The sequence below is a fragment of the Amblyomma americanum genome, chromosome 9, assembly GCF_052857255.1.
Source record: "Amblyomma americanum isolate KBUSLIRL-KWMA chromosome 9, ASM5285725v1, whole genome shotgun sequence".
Taxonomy (NCBI): Eukaryota; Metazoa; Arthropoda; class Arachnida; order Ixodida; family Ixodidae; genus Amblyomma; species Amblyomma americanum.
The window spans coordinates 94,500,375-94,515,309 of NC_135505.1; the positions used below are offsets into that span (position 1 = coordinate 94,500,375).

At 44.2% G+C, this 14,935-nt stretch overlaps 1 protein-coding gene across 1 annotated transcript; it reads right to left on the reverse strand.

Annotated features, from left to right (window-relative positions):
- Positions 1-3,888: 3,888 nt before the first annotated feature.
- LOC144103518 (uncharacterized) lies at positions 3,889-6,134 on the reverse strand. Its single transcript, XM_077636216.1, has 2 exons — positions 5,822-6,134; positions 3,889-4,179 (listed from the first exon to the last, which is right to left on the reverse strand). Exons 1-2 carry the CDS (start codon positions 6,132-6,134, stop codon positions 3,950-3,952), a joined length of 543 nt encoding a protein of 180 aa, XP_077492342.1. The 3' UTR covers positions 3,889-3,949.
- Between the last annotated feature and the right edge of the window lie 8,801 nt (positions 6,135-14,935).

Genomic DNA, 14,935 nt, shown 5'->3' on the forward strand with positions numbered 1-14,935 from the left:
TCCATTGCAGCGAGAAATTAAAACTAACCTTTTTTCTACTGTTTTTAATAATCCATTATTAAAAAAGTTGGCGTTTTGCCTGATTTACTGACCTGCCGAAGGAAATTGCTTGGGCGATAACGACGATGATGAAGACATCGAATTATCCGTCTGTGTCTTCGTGCCGCAGACAGAAGCTGACTAAGACGACGATGTACAATGCACAGTGCGCGAGTGTGCGATTGGCTGCGGCGATAGCGTAGTCCTCTCATGCACTAGCAGCGAATCTCATCTGTTCGCGCCGCCGCAGGTTGGAGCCGAAGTAGCGACAGTAGTTTTTTTCGTTTATATATTTTACCTCACACAGAGCCATAAACAGCGCAATATTGTCACGAAGTGATGACTGCAGTCCGAAAAGCAGAAAGGCTGCGAAAATGGTGTCTAAATAAAACTGTTTATTTGGGCTGACTTGCGGCCACAATGGACTGAATCACTCGACGGCGGCGTAGCAACATGCTCGGCGGCCGTCGAACAGAATTCCCGCCGCTGCCGGCCGTGTTCAATTCAAAGCTGATAGCGAACGTTCGAGATAAAGCGTGCAAAGTTACTAGAGCATTCTGGAACAACGTAGAATCAGCTCTGCCTGGATCCGATCAATCGCGATAAATCTGGTCGCGTCTTGCATTGCAAACAAAGCGATAAATCGGCGTGCCGGCAGCCTTGAACAATTAACAAAGACACACTGCAAAGTTTCGCGGCAATATACTTGGCACAAAGTCACAAAACTGGCACGTTGTCTCTCAAGCGGTTTACCCATCGCGATAGTGCTTTCGCCCTCGCACAATGGAACCTGAGCACCAAATGAAAGTTGCTTGTTAGTGTTATGTACGCCTGATTACGCCTCTACAAAATATATTGAATTGAGCGTTAAAACTTATTATTGAATGTTGAGGAATCAAACATACGGTAGTTATACAATCGAGATTACTTAAGTTCGTCGTAGAGTATACTAACACTACAAATCCTGTTAGCGGCGAAAAACCTCATATGAAAGTAAGCATATTCAATTTACTAAGCACATTTTTCAGAGAGTCCAAATAAAACGTTATCAACAAAATGCCGCTGCAGGGGGAGCTCGCCAAGGATTTTTAATACGTTCCTGCTAACGGCTTCTGGAGGCCAGAGTAAAACGCGGCTGCCATTAGAACTTTCACACGACAAAGAATGTGCAGGTACAGCAGTGCTATGCAATAAAAAGCCCCACGAAAGAAAAAGAACAGTCTCTCTCTCTCTCTCTCTCTCTCTCTCTCTCTCTCTATATATATATATATATATATATATATATATATATATATATATATATATATATATATATATATATATATATATATATATATATCGAGCGGAATTAAAACATTCACTCAATATCAAACGAATTCTACTGCCTTCGAGCAATCACAGTTGGCATAAGCACTCATAGACATTAAGATCATGCGTACCGTCCATGCCCGAAGCCCCTCAACGCTACCCCTACGGCACCGTCAGAAATCAAGAGAGCTGAGGACAATGTTTCTCTCTACCCCACATAGACTCCGAACTCGATGCGTGCTAAACGCCCGAGCGCATGATCAAGAAACAAACTTTGCCGCCCGGCCACCCCAGCCATCCTCCCCTTAGATACCGCACATGTATACATACAGATGCGAGAAACTATTTTTGCACAGACTGCACAGACTTCAGAATAATACATTTGCATGTATCTTAGACGCTGCTGACAATGCATTTCAATCATTACAAATCTTCAATCATGTCATGGGCATAAAGAGGCCAACAGCACTCGGGACTATGCCTGGATGGGAGGAAAACATACATAAGCTAATGTTGTTGTCAGGCTAGTTAGCCAGATTCTTTGTTCGCCATGACACGTTTTTTGTTCAAAAAAGATGACACATAAAGAATACCGCAGGACTTGAGCCCTGTCGTCTAATCTACATCTCTTTTTCTTTTGCGCAAAGAGCCTCTCATGGCAAATAAAGCCAACATACATTTTTAACCTATATGTTCAACATATTACTAATCAAAGGTTTCAGCTGCTTTTATTTTACAGCAAAAACAACCATACTGCAAGTGTGGTAGTTCTTGCACAAAGTTGGCACACAATAGTCGCAGCTTTATTCTATGAATCATGCGTGAAAACAGAAATAACCATCCGTCTATTCACCAGACAATGCAAATTACTTCAGCTGATTTTGGTACATTGCTTAAACGGTGAAAAAGCGCATGTTTATATTTCGAGGAAAAGTATTTTATCAAACTATTAAACATATACACATGTGTTATAAAAATACAATCATGGATGAAAATGATTCGTTCTTATGAGCGCTATAAGGCACATGTGCTATGTCACGATTCCGTTTTTTTTTTCTAAAAAGAGAAAGCTTGCGCTAATTTCTCCTGAAGCGAGTCCCCGGACACGATTAAAATAGTTTTCGTAACAACTAAAAATGGCATTATTACTTGAATCTTAGGGTTTCTGGTCAAATATATCTTTTTCGGCACAGTACTAGCAGTGTTGTCGAACATCAGAAAACTGGTGAATCGTTTTAAGTAGTAAGCTGGTTACGTTATTTGTAATAACTAACTTTTAACTAATAGAGTTAAGCGCCCAGCTGCAACCGGAGATTTTAGGTGGCCGTTATTAATAGACATATCAGTTTTTAGAACTAGAAAAACGCGATTACCCTTGGCGCTGTAGCTCGACAAAATTTGGCTTTTTCGACTAGTTTCGTGCTCTGGAGTGGTTGCTTTGCCTGCATGCTTTTAAAAGCGCCGCTGCAATCCTGCTTGTCTGCGGAAAAGGTGGAGCCATTCCCCCCCCCCCCCCCCCCACACACACACCACCCACTCCTGCACCCCCCACCCGAGCGGCTGAGGATTAGCGGGGGCGGCCCGAAAACTCTCTGGCACTCTACTTTTAAAAGCAAAGCGCAAATGTCCTCCAAGTATTTTTTTTTAATTTATGTGTCGATAAGTGTGATATTGATAGTATAAATATTGCAGTTTTGTAATTAGTGTTACAAGCCCCTTATTTTCATTCTCTTGCCTACTCAGTAGCATAACGAGGGTCTCGGATCTGGCATTCTTCGAGCAATATAGGTAGATTAAGGTGGTTCTCGAACAGCTTCTGGCCTCAGTGTTCGATGACGTGCCATATCCCACTTGCGGTAATAGAGGAAGCACTACGTCCACCGATACGGACGAGTGTGGGGCTGGTGAACACTCCCAATGTTCAGTTGCACTGCTCATGAATATCCCCGAAAGCGGAAACTGGACAGTCGTCGCCATAGCTTAGTTGGTAGAGCACCGGACGCGAAATTCAGAGATCGGGGGTTCTGATGCCACCGGCAACTTGAAGTTATATTCTGCTCTGTAATGAGCTATCTTAAGGCAATGAAATTATTACTACATGAGCTATCACTGATCACCCCCGCCAACTTTAAAAAACAGAAACATTGAACTGTGCTCCGTGCATTCTGTGGCTTTTATCTTGCTTCATATTGTACTAACATGCATAGCCGCGGTCGCCTATGAATGAGCATGCCGATGCAAACGACACGACATCGAAACGGAGGCGTATGATGTAAGTTCAAACAGACAGCACTCTTAAATAGATCATGTGTACTTTTGCAGTAAGGAATATTGAAGTGCTGGCGCGAGGCCTGTGCCAGCCAGCGACAATATCGGAAAAAGCGCAGGGGACGAAATCGAACACAAAACAGTACTCAGCACGCACATTAATAATAGCACTACTGTGTACCTTGCGCAATTCATAAAATTTTGAAATTTTCTATTCGTTACACTCTCTGAGAACATGAAAAAAACAATCGCAAATAGAAATATTTAGCCGGAAATAATAAATTCGTGCAAAACAAACAGCTGTCGTTCAAAGACCATCTTGGAGGCGCAATTGTCAGCCTGAGTTGGAGCCAGTGTCGTTGGTCGACCGCGGCGCCCCAGTCTTCCTCTCGGGTGCTGGGATGCTGTTCAGGCGGAAGAGGAAGACCGCGTAGGCGAAGGCGGCGATGAAGGCCACCACCAGAGTCGTGACCCAGACCAGCGAGCGCGCCGACGCACCGTGTGAGGACGACCTCTCGGCAGGTGGTGGAGCCTCGCTGCTGACCTCGGTAGGGGAGCGGTCACCTGCGGGAAGCAGAAAAAAGAGGGTCTTTCTAATGGGACAGAGCGACTCTCGGGTTGTTTCGGTAGACAGGAGCGCAATGCATGTTCCAAATGCTGGTTGTGTTGCTCCAAGACCTGTCTATATGATGGAGTTGCAAATTGAAGTCCTCTATACGTATACGAAAACCTTAAGCGCTTCACGTTTCCTGGGCTTCCTTTACCGAGGTTATTTTGCAGGTAGTGCCGCTCGTCCCTCAAGATAAGGCTGCTCTTTAATCCTAATGGGGGTTTAACTATCCAAAGCCGCTTAGGCTATGAGGGACGCAGTAGTGAAGGGCGCCTGAAATTTCGACCACTTGGGGTTCGTTGACGTGCACTGACATCGCACAGTAGAGCGGCCTCTAGCATTTCGCCTCAACAAATGTGAGCGCCGAGGCCGGGATAGAACCCGCGTCTTCCGGGAGCAGCCGAGGGCCAAAACCACTGAGCCACCGCGGTGGCTCAGCTCAGCCCAAGGTTAACAAAATTATTTAGGATCAATGCAGGTGCTTTGAACTATAGAAAACCTACCCGAAGTTGCTGTAATTTGGGTCCTTTTATTGAATGATATCATTAGTCATGGCTCAAAAGCTTAGCGTAGACAAACAACGTTATCATAAGGCGAATATTTTCAGGAAAAAACGCGCCTAAATTCTTGTGTGTGTTTCTGTATACAACGCTCTGGTGACTTAGTAAGAGGGTGCTCCGCTTGAAAATCACGCCTAGTGCACACGGTGCGTAAGGAAATAATAAAGAGTCTGCTTACTCTATCAGGCGGCTGTTCCGAAGCGCGCTAAATATAATTCTGCCTCCCTAAGCATTACATTGAACACAATAAAATAAATTGTTCCCTTTCTTGATATTCTCATACATTGCCCGTCGGAACGCCTCAGGGTTTCAGTTAATTACTAACACAGAAGCTTAAAATAAACAGTGACTGATGCAAAGTCAGCGCTACTTTTTGTTCACCACATTGCGCTGCTGACATTTAATACAAACAGTTATATAGCAGTTTTGACAAAGAACGCCGGACATACATATCTTTAAAAGCGATTTTCTCGCGCTCTGAGCACCACATTTATTGCTCATAGCCAGTGCCTCTTTTCCTTCGCTTTCTTTCCGAAAAAGAAAGGCGAATGAAAGCAAGAGCCACAAACTTCCTAAAAGAATAAGAGACACTAACACAGGATGACATCTTTTTTGTGTGTGTCAATTTTTAGCTGAGGGTAAATATTTCTCTGCTGCCTAGCACAGAGATCTGAACAATTGCACATTTAAATGTTACACCTACTCCCTTCGGCCTTCAAATCTTGTTTTTTTTCTTTCTACAACATTTTTAACTAGTGAGGCAAATTAAAGCTTTTATTCAAAGGTGATACTCATTTTGTTATAACGCTTAAAACCACAAGCAGAAAATTATGTGTAAAAATTCTTAAGGCCTTGCTGAGCGAAATAAACGCGTCCTCAATTGGTGTAAACCTATTTTAAAGTACCACAATAAATTCAACGATATGGCATCTAAACAAAGAGACCAGATCAAACCATGGATGTATTATTTACTAAGACGTACACTTACGCTCGTACGCATCAGTTGATTGCCTCAGAACAAAGGTGGATTCCGTACCTTTCGAAGATGCGCGCGGCGGATTTTCCTGGCTACTTTCGGAGGTGCCGAGGCTGGACGGCCGGGTGCCGATGGACGTTCTGGATTCGGGCCTAGAAGCGCTGACCGACCCCAGGCTTTCGAAGCTGTTGACGGGCGCCCTAGGACCCTCCTCGCTCAAGGCCGAGAGCTGCTGCAGCTCGCTGTAGCTGAGGTTCATCGCCTCCAAGAGGTCCCGCTCAAAGTCGTGTCCATCTTTGCGCGAGCGCCTGCTCCAAGAGGTGGTTGTGTTTGCTTCAGTCGTGTCATCCTCGGCCGTTGTGGTAACGGACATCGTCGAAGCAGCAGAGCTGTTCATCTTCTTCTTCGGGATATGTGGCGCACGCCTTTAAAACAGGTCTTTCACGGCAGTGTTGCTGTTTTCAAGTCAAAAACAGTAACAGAGCGGGAATGAAGAGGAGCTTGCGAAATTTAGTCACCATTTATCGGCTATCCCAGCTAATTTGAGGTAGGCATAAAAAATTAAACATTTTAGGCAGGCGATGGAAACCAGTTATATATTCCTGGCAGCCGCCTTGCGTGCAAAAAAAATGTTTTTCAAGTAAATAATTAGTAGCAAATGTTATATAGTTTAATTGCTAAATATTGACTAGACACAATGAATGGGAGCTGCAAAGTTTGAAAGCACATTCAGAAACCTCCACCCTAGTATTTTTAATAAGGAAAGTTTCACTTCTATCATTATTTGCAGCTGCAAATAATAGCCTTGGCCCGAGGCTCTCCTGAACCCCTTTCATTTCGGATTAATACTATTTATAACAAGCATTTGTATAGATCGCCTTGCGCAACGATACAGCTCAAGTATCTTGTTTCCACATGCGACTTTTTTCTTCTTCAAATTAAACAGCGTTACATATTTAGACGAATACACAGAAAAATAGTCTAATTATGTAGCACTGCTTGATTTGAAGAAAAGAAAAATGCACAACAATTTTGCCCTGCAACATATTTTATTAAGCACGTGCGGCGTTACATTTCCGATGACCACCTTGTTGTGTTCGAAGAGGCTTCCTTTATTCAACAGTTCAGGTCTTGCGGTAGAAGGTTGAGCGCTTGATACTTTCTCTTTTGTGTAACTCATAACATAGTAGCCCAGGGGTGCAGTGACCTGGCTAGCCAGCTCATAGGGCCTAGCCGTCCTACCTACTTCTGCGGGAACGAGCTGTCGAGCCAGGTACGAGCCTTGACACTTCTGTGTACGTCGGTGTCATCCTGCTGTAACCAGATATCAATGGCCATGGCGGGTGGAAGATCATAAAGGAATTGGTATCACTCACGTATCAGTATCAAATATCACAGATATCGTTCACATATTAAAGGGATACCACTCACTTAGCGGTCTGCTAACAAGGAATTCACAAATGGCTCCTTAGAGGATATAACTCACTTAGCGCTCTGCTGCCGGCGTTTGGTCGAAACAAACAGGCCCAGTGGGGACTTGACTCGCTCTAATAGTAAGCAGTGTGCATATTTACCTGTGCGTTTTTTAAAAGCGCCCCTCGTAACTCTTTACCACATTGGACAGAAAATGAGGGTCATTTTGCATCTCTCATCATCATCATTCCACTCATCATCAGCCTGACTCCACCAACTACAGGGCAATGGCCTCTACCATGTCTCTCGAATTAACCCGGTCATTTGTCAGCTGCGCCCACCCTATCTAAATCTCATCCGCCCACCTAACCTCCTGCCGCCCCCTGCTACGCTTACTTTCTCTTGGAATCCACTCCGTTACCCTTAAGGATCACCGGTTATCTTGCCTTCGCAGTACATGTCCTGGCCAAGCCCATTTCTTCCTCTTGATATCGACTAGGATGTCATTACCCGCCTTTGTTCCCTCACCCACTCAGCCCGTTTCCGATCTGTTATCGTTATACCTGTCGTTTTTCCTTCCATGGGTCGCTGCGTTGTTTTTCACTTAAGCTGAACCCTTTTAGTTAGCCTACACGTTTCTTCCCCGTAGGTGAGTGCCGGTATGATACAGCTGTTGTACACTTTTCTCTTAAGGGATATTGGTAAAGTGCCATTCATGATCTGAGAGAACCTGCCATATGCGTTCCACCCCATTCTTATCGTTCTATATTTTTCCCGCTCATAATCCGGATCAGCTGTCACTACCTGCTCTAAGTAGGCGTATTCCGTTAGCACTTCCAGCATCTCGCTGCCAATTGTGAACTGCTGTTCTCTTGCTGTTTCCTTTTTATTAACTTCGTTAACTGGCGGACAATCTTCAAGCGCCGACAAATCGTTAAAAAAGATGACGTTTCGGACCCGGCTTAAGGGGGCCTTGTTCACAATGAAAGAAAGACAGGAGTGAAGGTAAGTTATATAGGTTTCATGGTATGACGCAAGCAGCGGGAGTATATCGGGGGTAGATTGCCTTCGTTGCGATTAAGCGTGTTTGCCGTCGTCTGAGTATAAAAAGATTCTAGGTAAAGCCTTGTCGTGTTGCTCTTTTCTTTTCCGATATCTTTGTGCCGTCCCAGTCGATGTCATGGCCCTCGGAGATAGCGTGGTCAGCTAGTGCGTTTGTTGCCACGCGCTTGTTCTTGACATCATTGTGGTGCTGCTGCAATCTTTTCCGAAACTGACCTGTTTCACCGATATAGACATGCTCACAATCAGCGCAGGGAACCCTATACACGATGCCCGGGAACTTCTTCTTCTTTATCTTGTCTTTCACTGTAACCAACGCGTTTCGCAGCTTCTGCGTGGGTACATGTGCGACGTCGACTTCGTACGACTGGAATATGCGGGATAAACTTTCACTTACTCCGGAAGGAAGAAAGGAAGGCCTCAGACGTTGCTGGCACATACCCACTACGGGGGAGTGGCCAAGACACAGGCGGTTAATTACTGGATACAGGAAAGTTTTGACGGGAAAAGGAGTGGCAATAGTATGTAGTCTGATAGATTGGAAGAGGGAAGGAAAGTGGTTCAGTTAACTTGGAGATCGAAGACGGAAAGTGGAAGTAAAAAAACCTTTAGAAGCATGTAAAAGGGAAAGCAGCTGGAGAGGATCAGGTACCAGCATATATTTTGAAGGAGGGAGGGGAGATTGTGCTAGAAAAACTAGCCGCCCTGTACATGCCCTGCCTTATGACCTGGAACGTACCAGCAGATGTAAGACCCTAATATGGTCTTGAATCTTAATTAGGGAAATGCGAAGAACCCGAAAAATTACAGGCCGCTCAGCTTCCTGCCGATTGTCCTCAATGTATTTACGAACAGAATCACCAATAGAGTAAGGACAATATTATACTACAATCAGCCAATCGATCAGAAAGACTTTCATAAGAGACAATCGGCATTGGACCATATTAGCACTATCAATGAAGGGATAGAAAAATGCGCAGAACATAAATAACCCTTATATAGCCTTCACTGATTACGGGAAAGCTTTCGAATCAATGAAAACCTCAGCAGTCATGCAGGAACTTTGGAAGCAGAATGTAGGAGTGTCTTTTAGAAATTACTTGAAGATATCTATAACGGCTGCACAGTTACCATCGTCCTCCATAAAGTAAGCATTAAAATTTCAATAAGGAAGGGTTTCTGGCAGGGAGACACGATGCCGCCGTGCTATTCACCGCTTGTTTCCAGGAGGTGTTCCGAGGCGTGGATTGGGAACAGTTAGGGATAAGAGTTAATGGTAGATACGTAAGCAATAGATGATTCTCTGATGACATCGCCTTTCTGTATGCAGGAGATGAATTGTAAAGCGTGGTTAGTGGTTTGCAGGCAGGGCAGAACAGTGGGTCTAAAAATTAGCATGCAATAAACCGAAGTAATGCTTAGCAGCCTAGAAAGGGAAGATCAGCTGAGAATTTATAGCGAGGTATTAGAAGGTGTAAATGTCTACACAGGGGAGGTAGTGATCGCTAAACGTAATCATGAAAAGTAAATAACTAGAAGACTATGAATGGGGTAGAGCGCATATGGCAGGTTCTCACAGATCATGAATGGCAGTTTATCAATAACCGCCAAGTGAAAAGTATAAAACAGAAGTGTCTTACCAGTACTCGACTATCGGACACGAACGTGGAGGCTAACGAAAATGGTTCAGCTTAAGGTAAGGACAACTCAGCGAGCTATGGAATTAAAAAGTGACAGCTGTAACGTTAAAAGACTGGAAGCGGGCAGAGTGGGTGAGGGAAGAAACGCTGGTTAATGATATCCTGGTTGAAATTAAGACGAATAAATGGGATTTCGCAGAGCATGTGTTACGAAAGCAAGATAACCGCTGCTTTGTGAGGGTAACGGAGTAGATTCCAAGAGAAGGTGAGAAAGGTGTGCGAATGAAATTAAGAACTGTGCGTGGTTATGGTGGCCTGCGGCTCGGAAAAGACAACGTTGATTGAATAGACGTGGGAGAGGTCTTTGCCCTGCAGTGAGCGTAGTCAGGCTGATGATGGTCACGGCATTACAAACATTGACTGCTTTATCTCCATCTGAAATAACCTTCAGCCGAATGCTTACAAAGATTATAAACTCAGGGAAACATAAATGCTTAGCATGAAAACAAAAAGTGTTCATTTACCTCGCGTAACAGGTCTTTACGAGCGCGTATTATATGCTTTGTAAAATATAGAATTTGCCATTAGGGCTGGGCTCTCGTCTGCGGTGCTGTAGGAGGCCACAACGTATGCCAAACAGCGTCGCAGGCTTTATATTCGGCGTCAGAGTAAAGGACTGTGCGGATTTCGCTTGGGCGCTGGAAAGATAACGAGCCAACAGAACAAAGAAAAATCCCAAAACGACGCAATTGTATGGCGCAAGGTACTTCTGGCCACGCTGTTTGTATGCCTATTTGTATGTCTGCGCTTCCAGGTAAACATTATATTTGACACCTAGTAACGGCTTTAAAGTATCGCTTCCTTACATCCTTCAGCTCTTATAAGCGTGTAATTACTCACTGGCATCCACCCAAGCGCAGCCATACGCAGCTAGAAAGGAAAGCTATACAGCTTCCTCAGAAACTTCACAGATAAAGAGAAAATCTTCCCGGTCCCGGATTCGAACCCTGGACCACAGCTTCACCTGAGGAGTCACTCAACCAAGCGCAGCGCTTGGGTGGATGCCAATGAATAATTACCCTGTTATTACAAATCTCCTCCACCAATGGGGATTCCCCTAAAAATTTGACATTCCTTCAGCTGTGCCCGAGTGCTGTATAAAGCTATTTCATCGGCACTTAGTACGGAGTTGTATTTTGGTAGTTTGCGACTTTTTTCCAGAATTGCTCACTTAGCTCGACCACACACGCTATTTCCGTGTACCTGATTTGAGCTTCTGGAGCGCGAAGGCGTAGAATCGTTTTTCTATGGTCTTCGTGATTTCAGCTGCAGTGTCATATTGCAAGACTTTTACTTTGACGATAATAGTATGTAGCCACACAAATCATTCATATTCTCATCATCATGATCGTCAGCCCGACTATGCCCACTGCAGGGCAAAGGCCTCTCACATTGCAGTAGTGTTGAAATCTGCGTCAGTTGGTACATGTTCAGGAGTAAAACAAGTCAAAAAACGGGACACAGCGAAGAGACGAGGCACACACACGATGACTCGTCTCTTCGCTGTGTCCCGTTTTTTGACTGGTTTTACTCCTGAGCCTCTCACATGTCTCAACCGTGTCTGTTGTAAGTTACAGCCGCCGCATCCAGCTGCAGTGTCATTTTGCAAGACGTTTACTTTGATGAAATTAGTATGTAGCCATACCAATCATTCATATTTTCATCATCATGATCGTCAGCCCGACTATGCCCACTGCAGGGCAAAGGCCTCTCACATATCTCAACTCTGTCTGTTGTCAGTTACAGCCGCCGCATCCCCGCGAAATTCTTATTGCCAACCGCCGCTTTCTGCACCCCCTGCTGTGCTCCCGTTCCCTTGCAATTCACTCCATTAACCATAGAGACCACCGTTATCTTGTCATCACACTACATGCCCTGGTCAAGCCAATTTCTTCTTGATTTCGGCTGTAGATCTCGTAAACTCGAGCTTTATCTCTGACCTACTGTTCCCTGTTCCTGTCTCTTAACGGCACACCTATCCTTTTGTTCCATAGGCCGCTCTGATGTCCTTAAATTAAACCCTTTTCCTTAGCCTGAAAGCTTCTGCCGCATAGGTGAAGGGGGCAGAAATTACATAGAGGTAGAGCAGCCATTTCGAGTGCAAGAGGTCCGGAGTTCGAATCTCGGTGCCCCACAATTCTCACCCCGGTGTAAAAAAAGAAAGACTCTCCGCGTATCGATGCAATTTGATAATCCAGCCTTGGGGTGCCGCCTGATCTCGGAGACCAGGAACGACATCGCGCTGCTTTACCAGTACAGTATTTGGTCTCCCAAGTGTAGTACTTGGCCACAACTTGCTGCATAAGGAAAGAAATCTAAGAGTACCCGGCAGTTAAGACGTCTAAAATCGCAGTGATTGATCATCTGTCAGGGATTAAAGCGAAAGTCGTTATATTCTTAAGAGTGGCAGAGCATGCGTTAGCAAGCTACCTATCGTACTGCAGGAGCGTGAGATTGCGCTATAGGTGCTCTACTGGAGAGCTTTTGATGAGCATGACTGGAAGACGTCTTCACTGTAATCAGGCCGTATTTGTTTTCCGTTAGAATTAACGTCCAGCTGACAGTTACCGATTTTCTCCTATGTAAATTTCATTTATCTGCGCAATAATATGCAAGGAAGTTTCATGAGGCCAGTTTTTTGGCAATTCTGGATAAGGAACACAAAACATATTCTATTATTTTTGAGAAGGTAAAGAGGAAAATATTAAAATAGGCATTCAGAGGCTGGAACATGGCTATTTGGGAAGTGGCAGCCGACCCCAGGAAACTAGTGATTCATGTTTACTAGTAAGGTTCGTAACAAATTATTGGAGTTAACTTTCTACCTTCACAGTTAAACGACTCATTGCAGTTGAAAATTTGTAGCCAGCCGATGATAATAGCCACATCACTTGTCAGAAATCAAAACTGCGGTTCCCGTGGCTGTTATAGAATAATAAATTGTCGTTTTTCTACAGCCTTTACATGAAGCGCACTTCCTAGGAGAACGTGTGGCGATGTTAAACAATACTTGTCCATCATGGGCCACTCTCCATGTGTGTCTTTTGAGCTAGAGCGAAAGGGTTTCTAGGGAGACATCTGATGCGAACGCCAAAGCATATTTTTCAAGGATCACTTCGTCCCCCGCCGGAATACTAGGAACACGAAGTCTTTTTCTTGGGTTGGCTAGTGTTGAGCCAAAAAATTGGCGGTGGTTTAGTTAAACCTGGAGTGACGCGATAGCTACAGCTGGCCGAGTGAAACTTAGCAACGTGACGAACCACGCGATGAACCACGTGATCAGCCACGGCGCCGCGCTGCCGGTAGCTTCTCCCCACCACGTGACCAACCACGTGACAGCGTGGCGGCGCAGCCACAGGGTGGCGGCGCCGCCACGCTGAAGGCTCGAAATGCTACCGTTATGTAGCTATCGCTACAAGACCTAGATTTTTCGTCTGAATTGGAAGCGGCGCCGCTATGCTCTCCTCAGCGTGCACGCGAGATTATTTCAAAGGTGAGATTTTCTCTCTTTCACCGACTTAACACAAATGTTAGGTTGGCATGAAAACTTCACATTTACAAGGCTTGTTAAGAGTAGAGACTTTTGTTATGGCTGAATGCCCGTTTAATGCCTTGCAGTGGCCAAGCCATTACGCGAAGTCTCATTTTCCTGGCATTCCTCCGAATGTCCATGGAGGATGAGGTGCAGTACCACCTGCTCTCCCTCCAGTCAGATACGCTACAGACAAATATTTTTACATTTTTAAGTGCATATTTGAAATTCCCAAACGTTTACAAAACAAGCAACGTTTTATACTTTCCGAAGGAAATATAAACGCCTGCTGTACAGCTCTGACCTGGTCTGTTGTGTAACATCTTGCGCGTATTTATGCCGTTTGTTTTAAGCATGCACCAACAACCGTAAAGAAGCTTCATTCAAGGTGTCCTTTCTGTTCTTTAATGTGCGGTAGTGACAAGAATTTGTGAAGCAACCTGAATAATTTGTGATAATGTGAAAGCATCATATATAGTGCAATAAAAACTCTAGGATTGTATTTTTCTAAGCGAAAAATTGCTAAAGATGAAGAAGTTTAATTGTAAGTTTTGTAGGAGAAATATGAAGGGTTGTTTTTTGTTTTGCGAACGTCTACCTCAAAGGAGCGTAATGAACAGTTCTGAGACAAGCGCATAAACCGAAAGAGTAAACATTAGTGTTGCGAAAGTATTATTCTCCTCTGTCCTTTTGAAATTTAGTCCTGAATTTTTTTTCGGGGGGAGGGGGTCTGTATTGAGGCTGCGTGTAGTACTTTGACCTTATTTACAAGCAGAATGGTACTTAAGGGCCTACAAAATGAAGCTTCCAAAGTACGGCCACATTTTAAAGCCTAGAAGAAAGATTCGTCACAACTTGGCTTTCTTTGCGCTTATTGCAGTCGCATTTAGTTTGTACCGGCATATAGAGGGCATCATGTACAAAAGTGAGTTTTAGGCTGCTTGAACTTTTCTAAATAACTCAAAGAAGATGTTTTAAGCGGGCTAGGCTTGAAGTGGTACCTTTTTTCAGGACTAGTTTGGTTACGGCTCTAAGCGGCGCTAAATGACAAATAAAGCTTGTTAGCGATCATTTCAGTGAGGTTTATCTTAAGTTGGCTTTTTCTATACTGACCGTCGGACTCAGAGTTTATAGAGCGGCGAAGCAATCACAAATGAACATATTAGGTTTGCATAAAATTCTCACATACCATCAGCGACTTTTAAGGCAAGCGAAGTTTGCCAGGAGCCACTCGAGAAAAAATTGAAATTCTCTTGAGAATTCTTTGATGCATAATTATTTTAGTGAAAAGAAACTGCTTGTATAGAGATTAAACGCTGCACAACGTGCGATATTAAGTAAAAAAAGAAAATCTCCGATACTCCAAAACTTGTCTGTTATGAAGCAAAAATTTATATCATTTCTTATTATCTTCCACATTGCACAGAGGAAGGCAGCCCCAATTGCAAATTCCCTGATAGTAAGTGC

What these genes read in the sequence shown, in the direction of transcription:
- LOC144103518 (XM_077636216.1), bottom strand. Translation starts at nt 6,134, where the DNA reads ATGTCCGTTACCACAACGGCCGAGGATGACACGACTGAAGCAAACACA. An exon ending in GCCGCGCGCATCTTCGAAAG is followed by an intron (nt 4,180 to 5,821) that starts GTACGGAATCCA and finishes TGCTTCCCGCAG; the next exon opens with GTGACCGCTCCCCTACCGAG.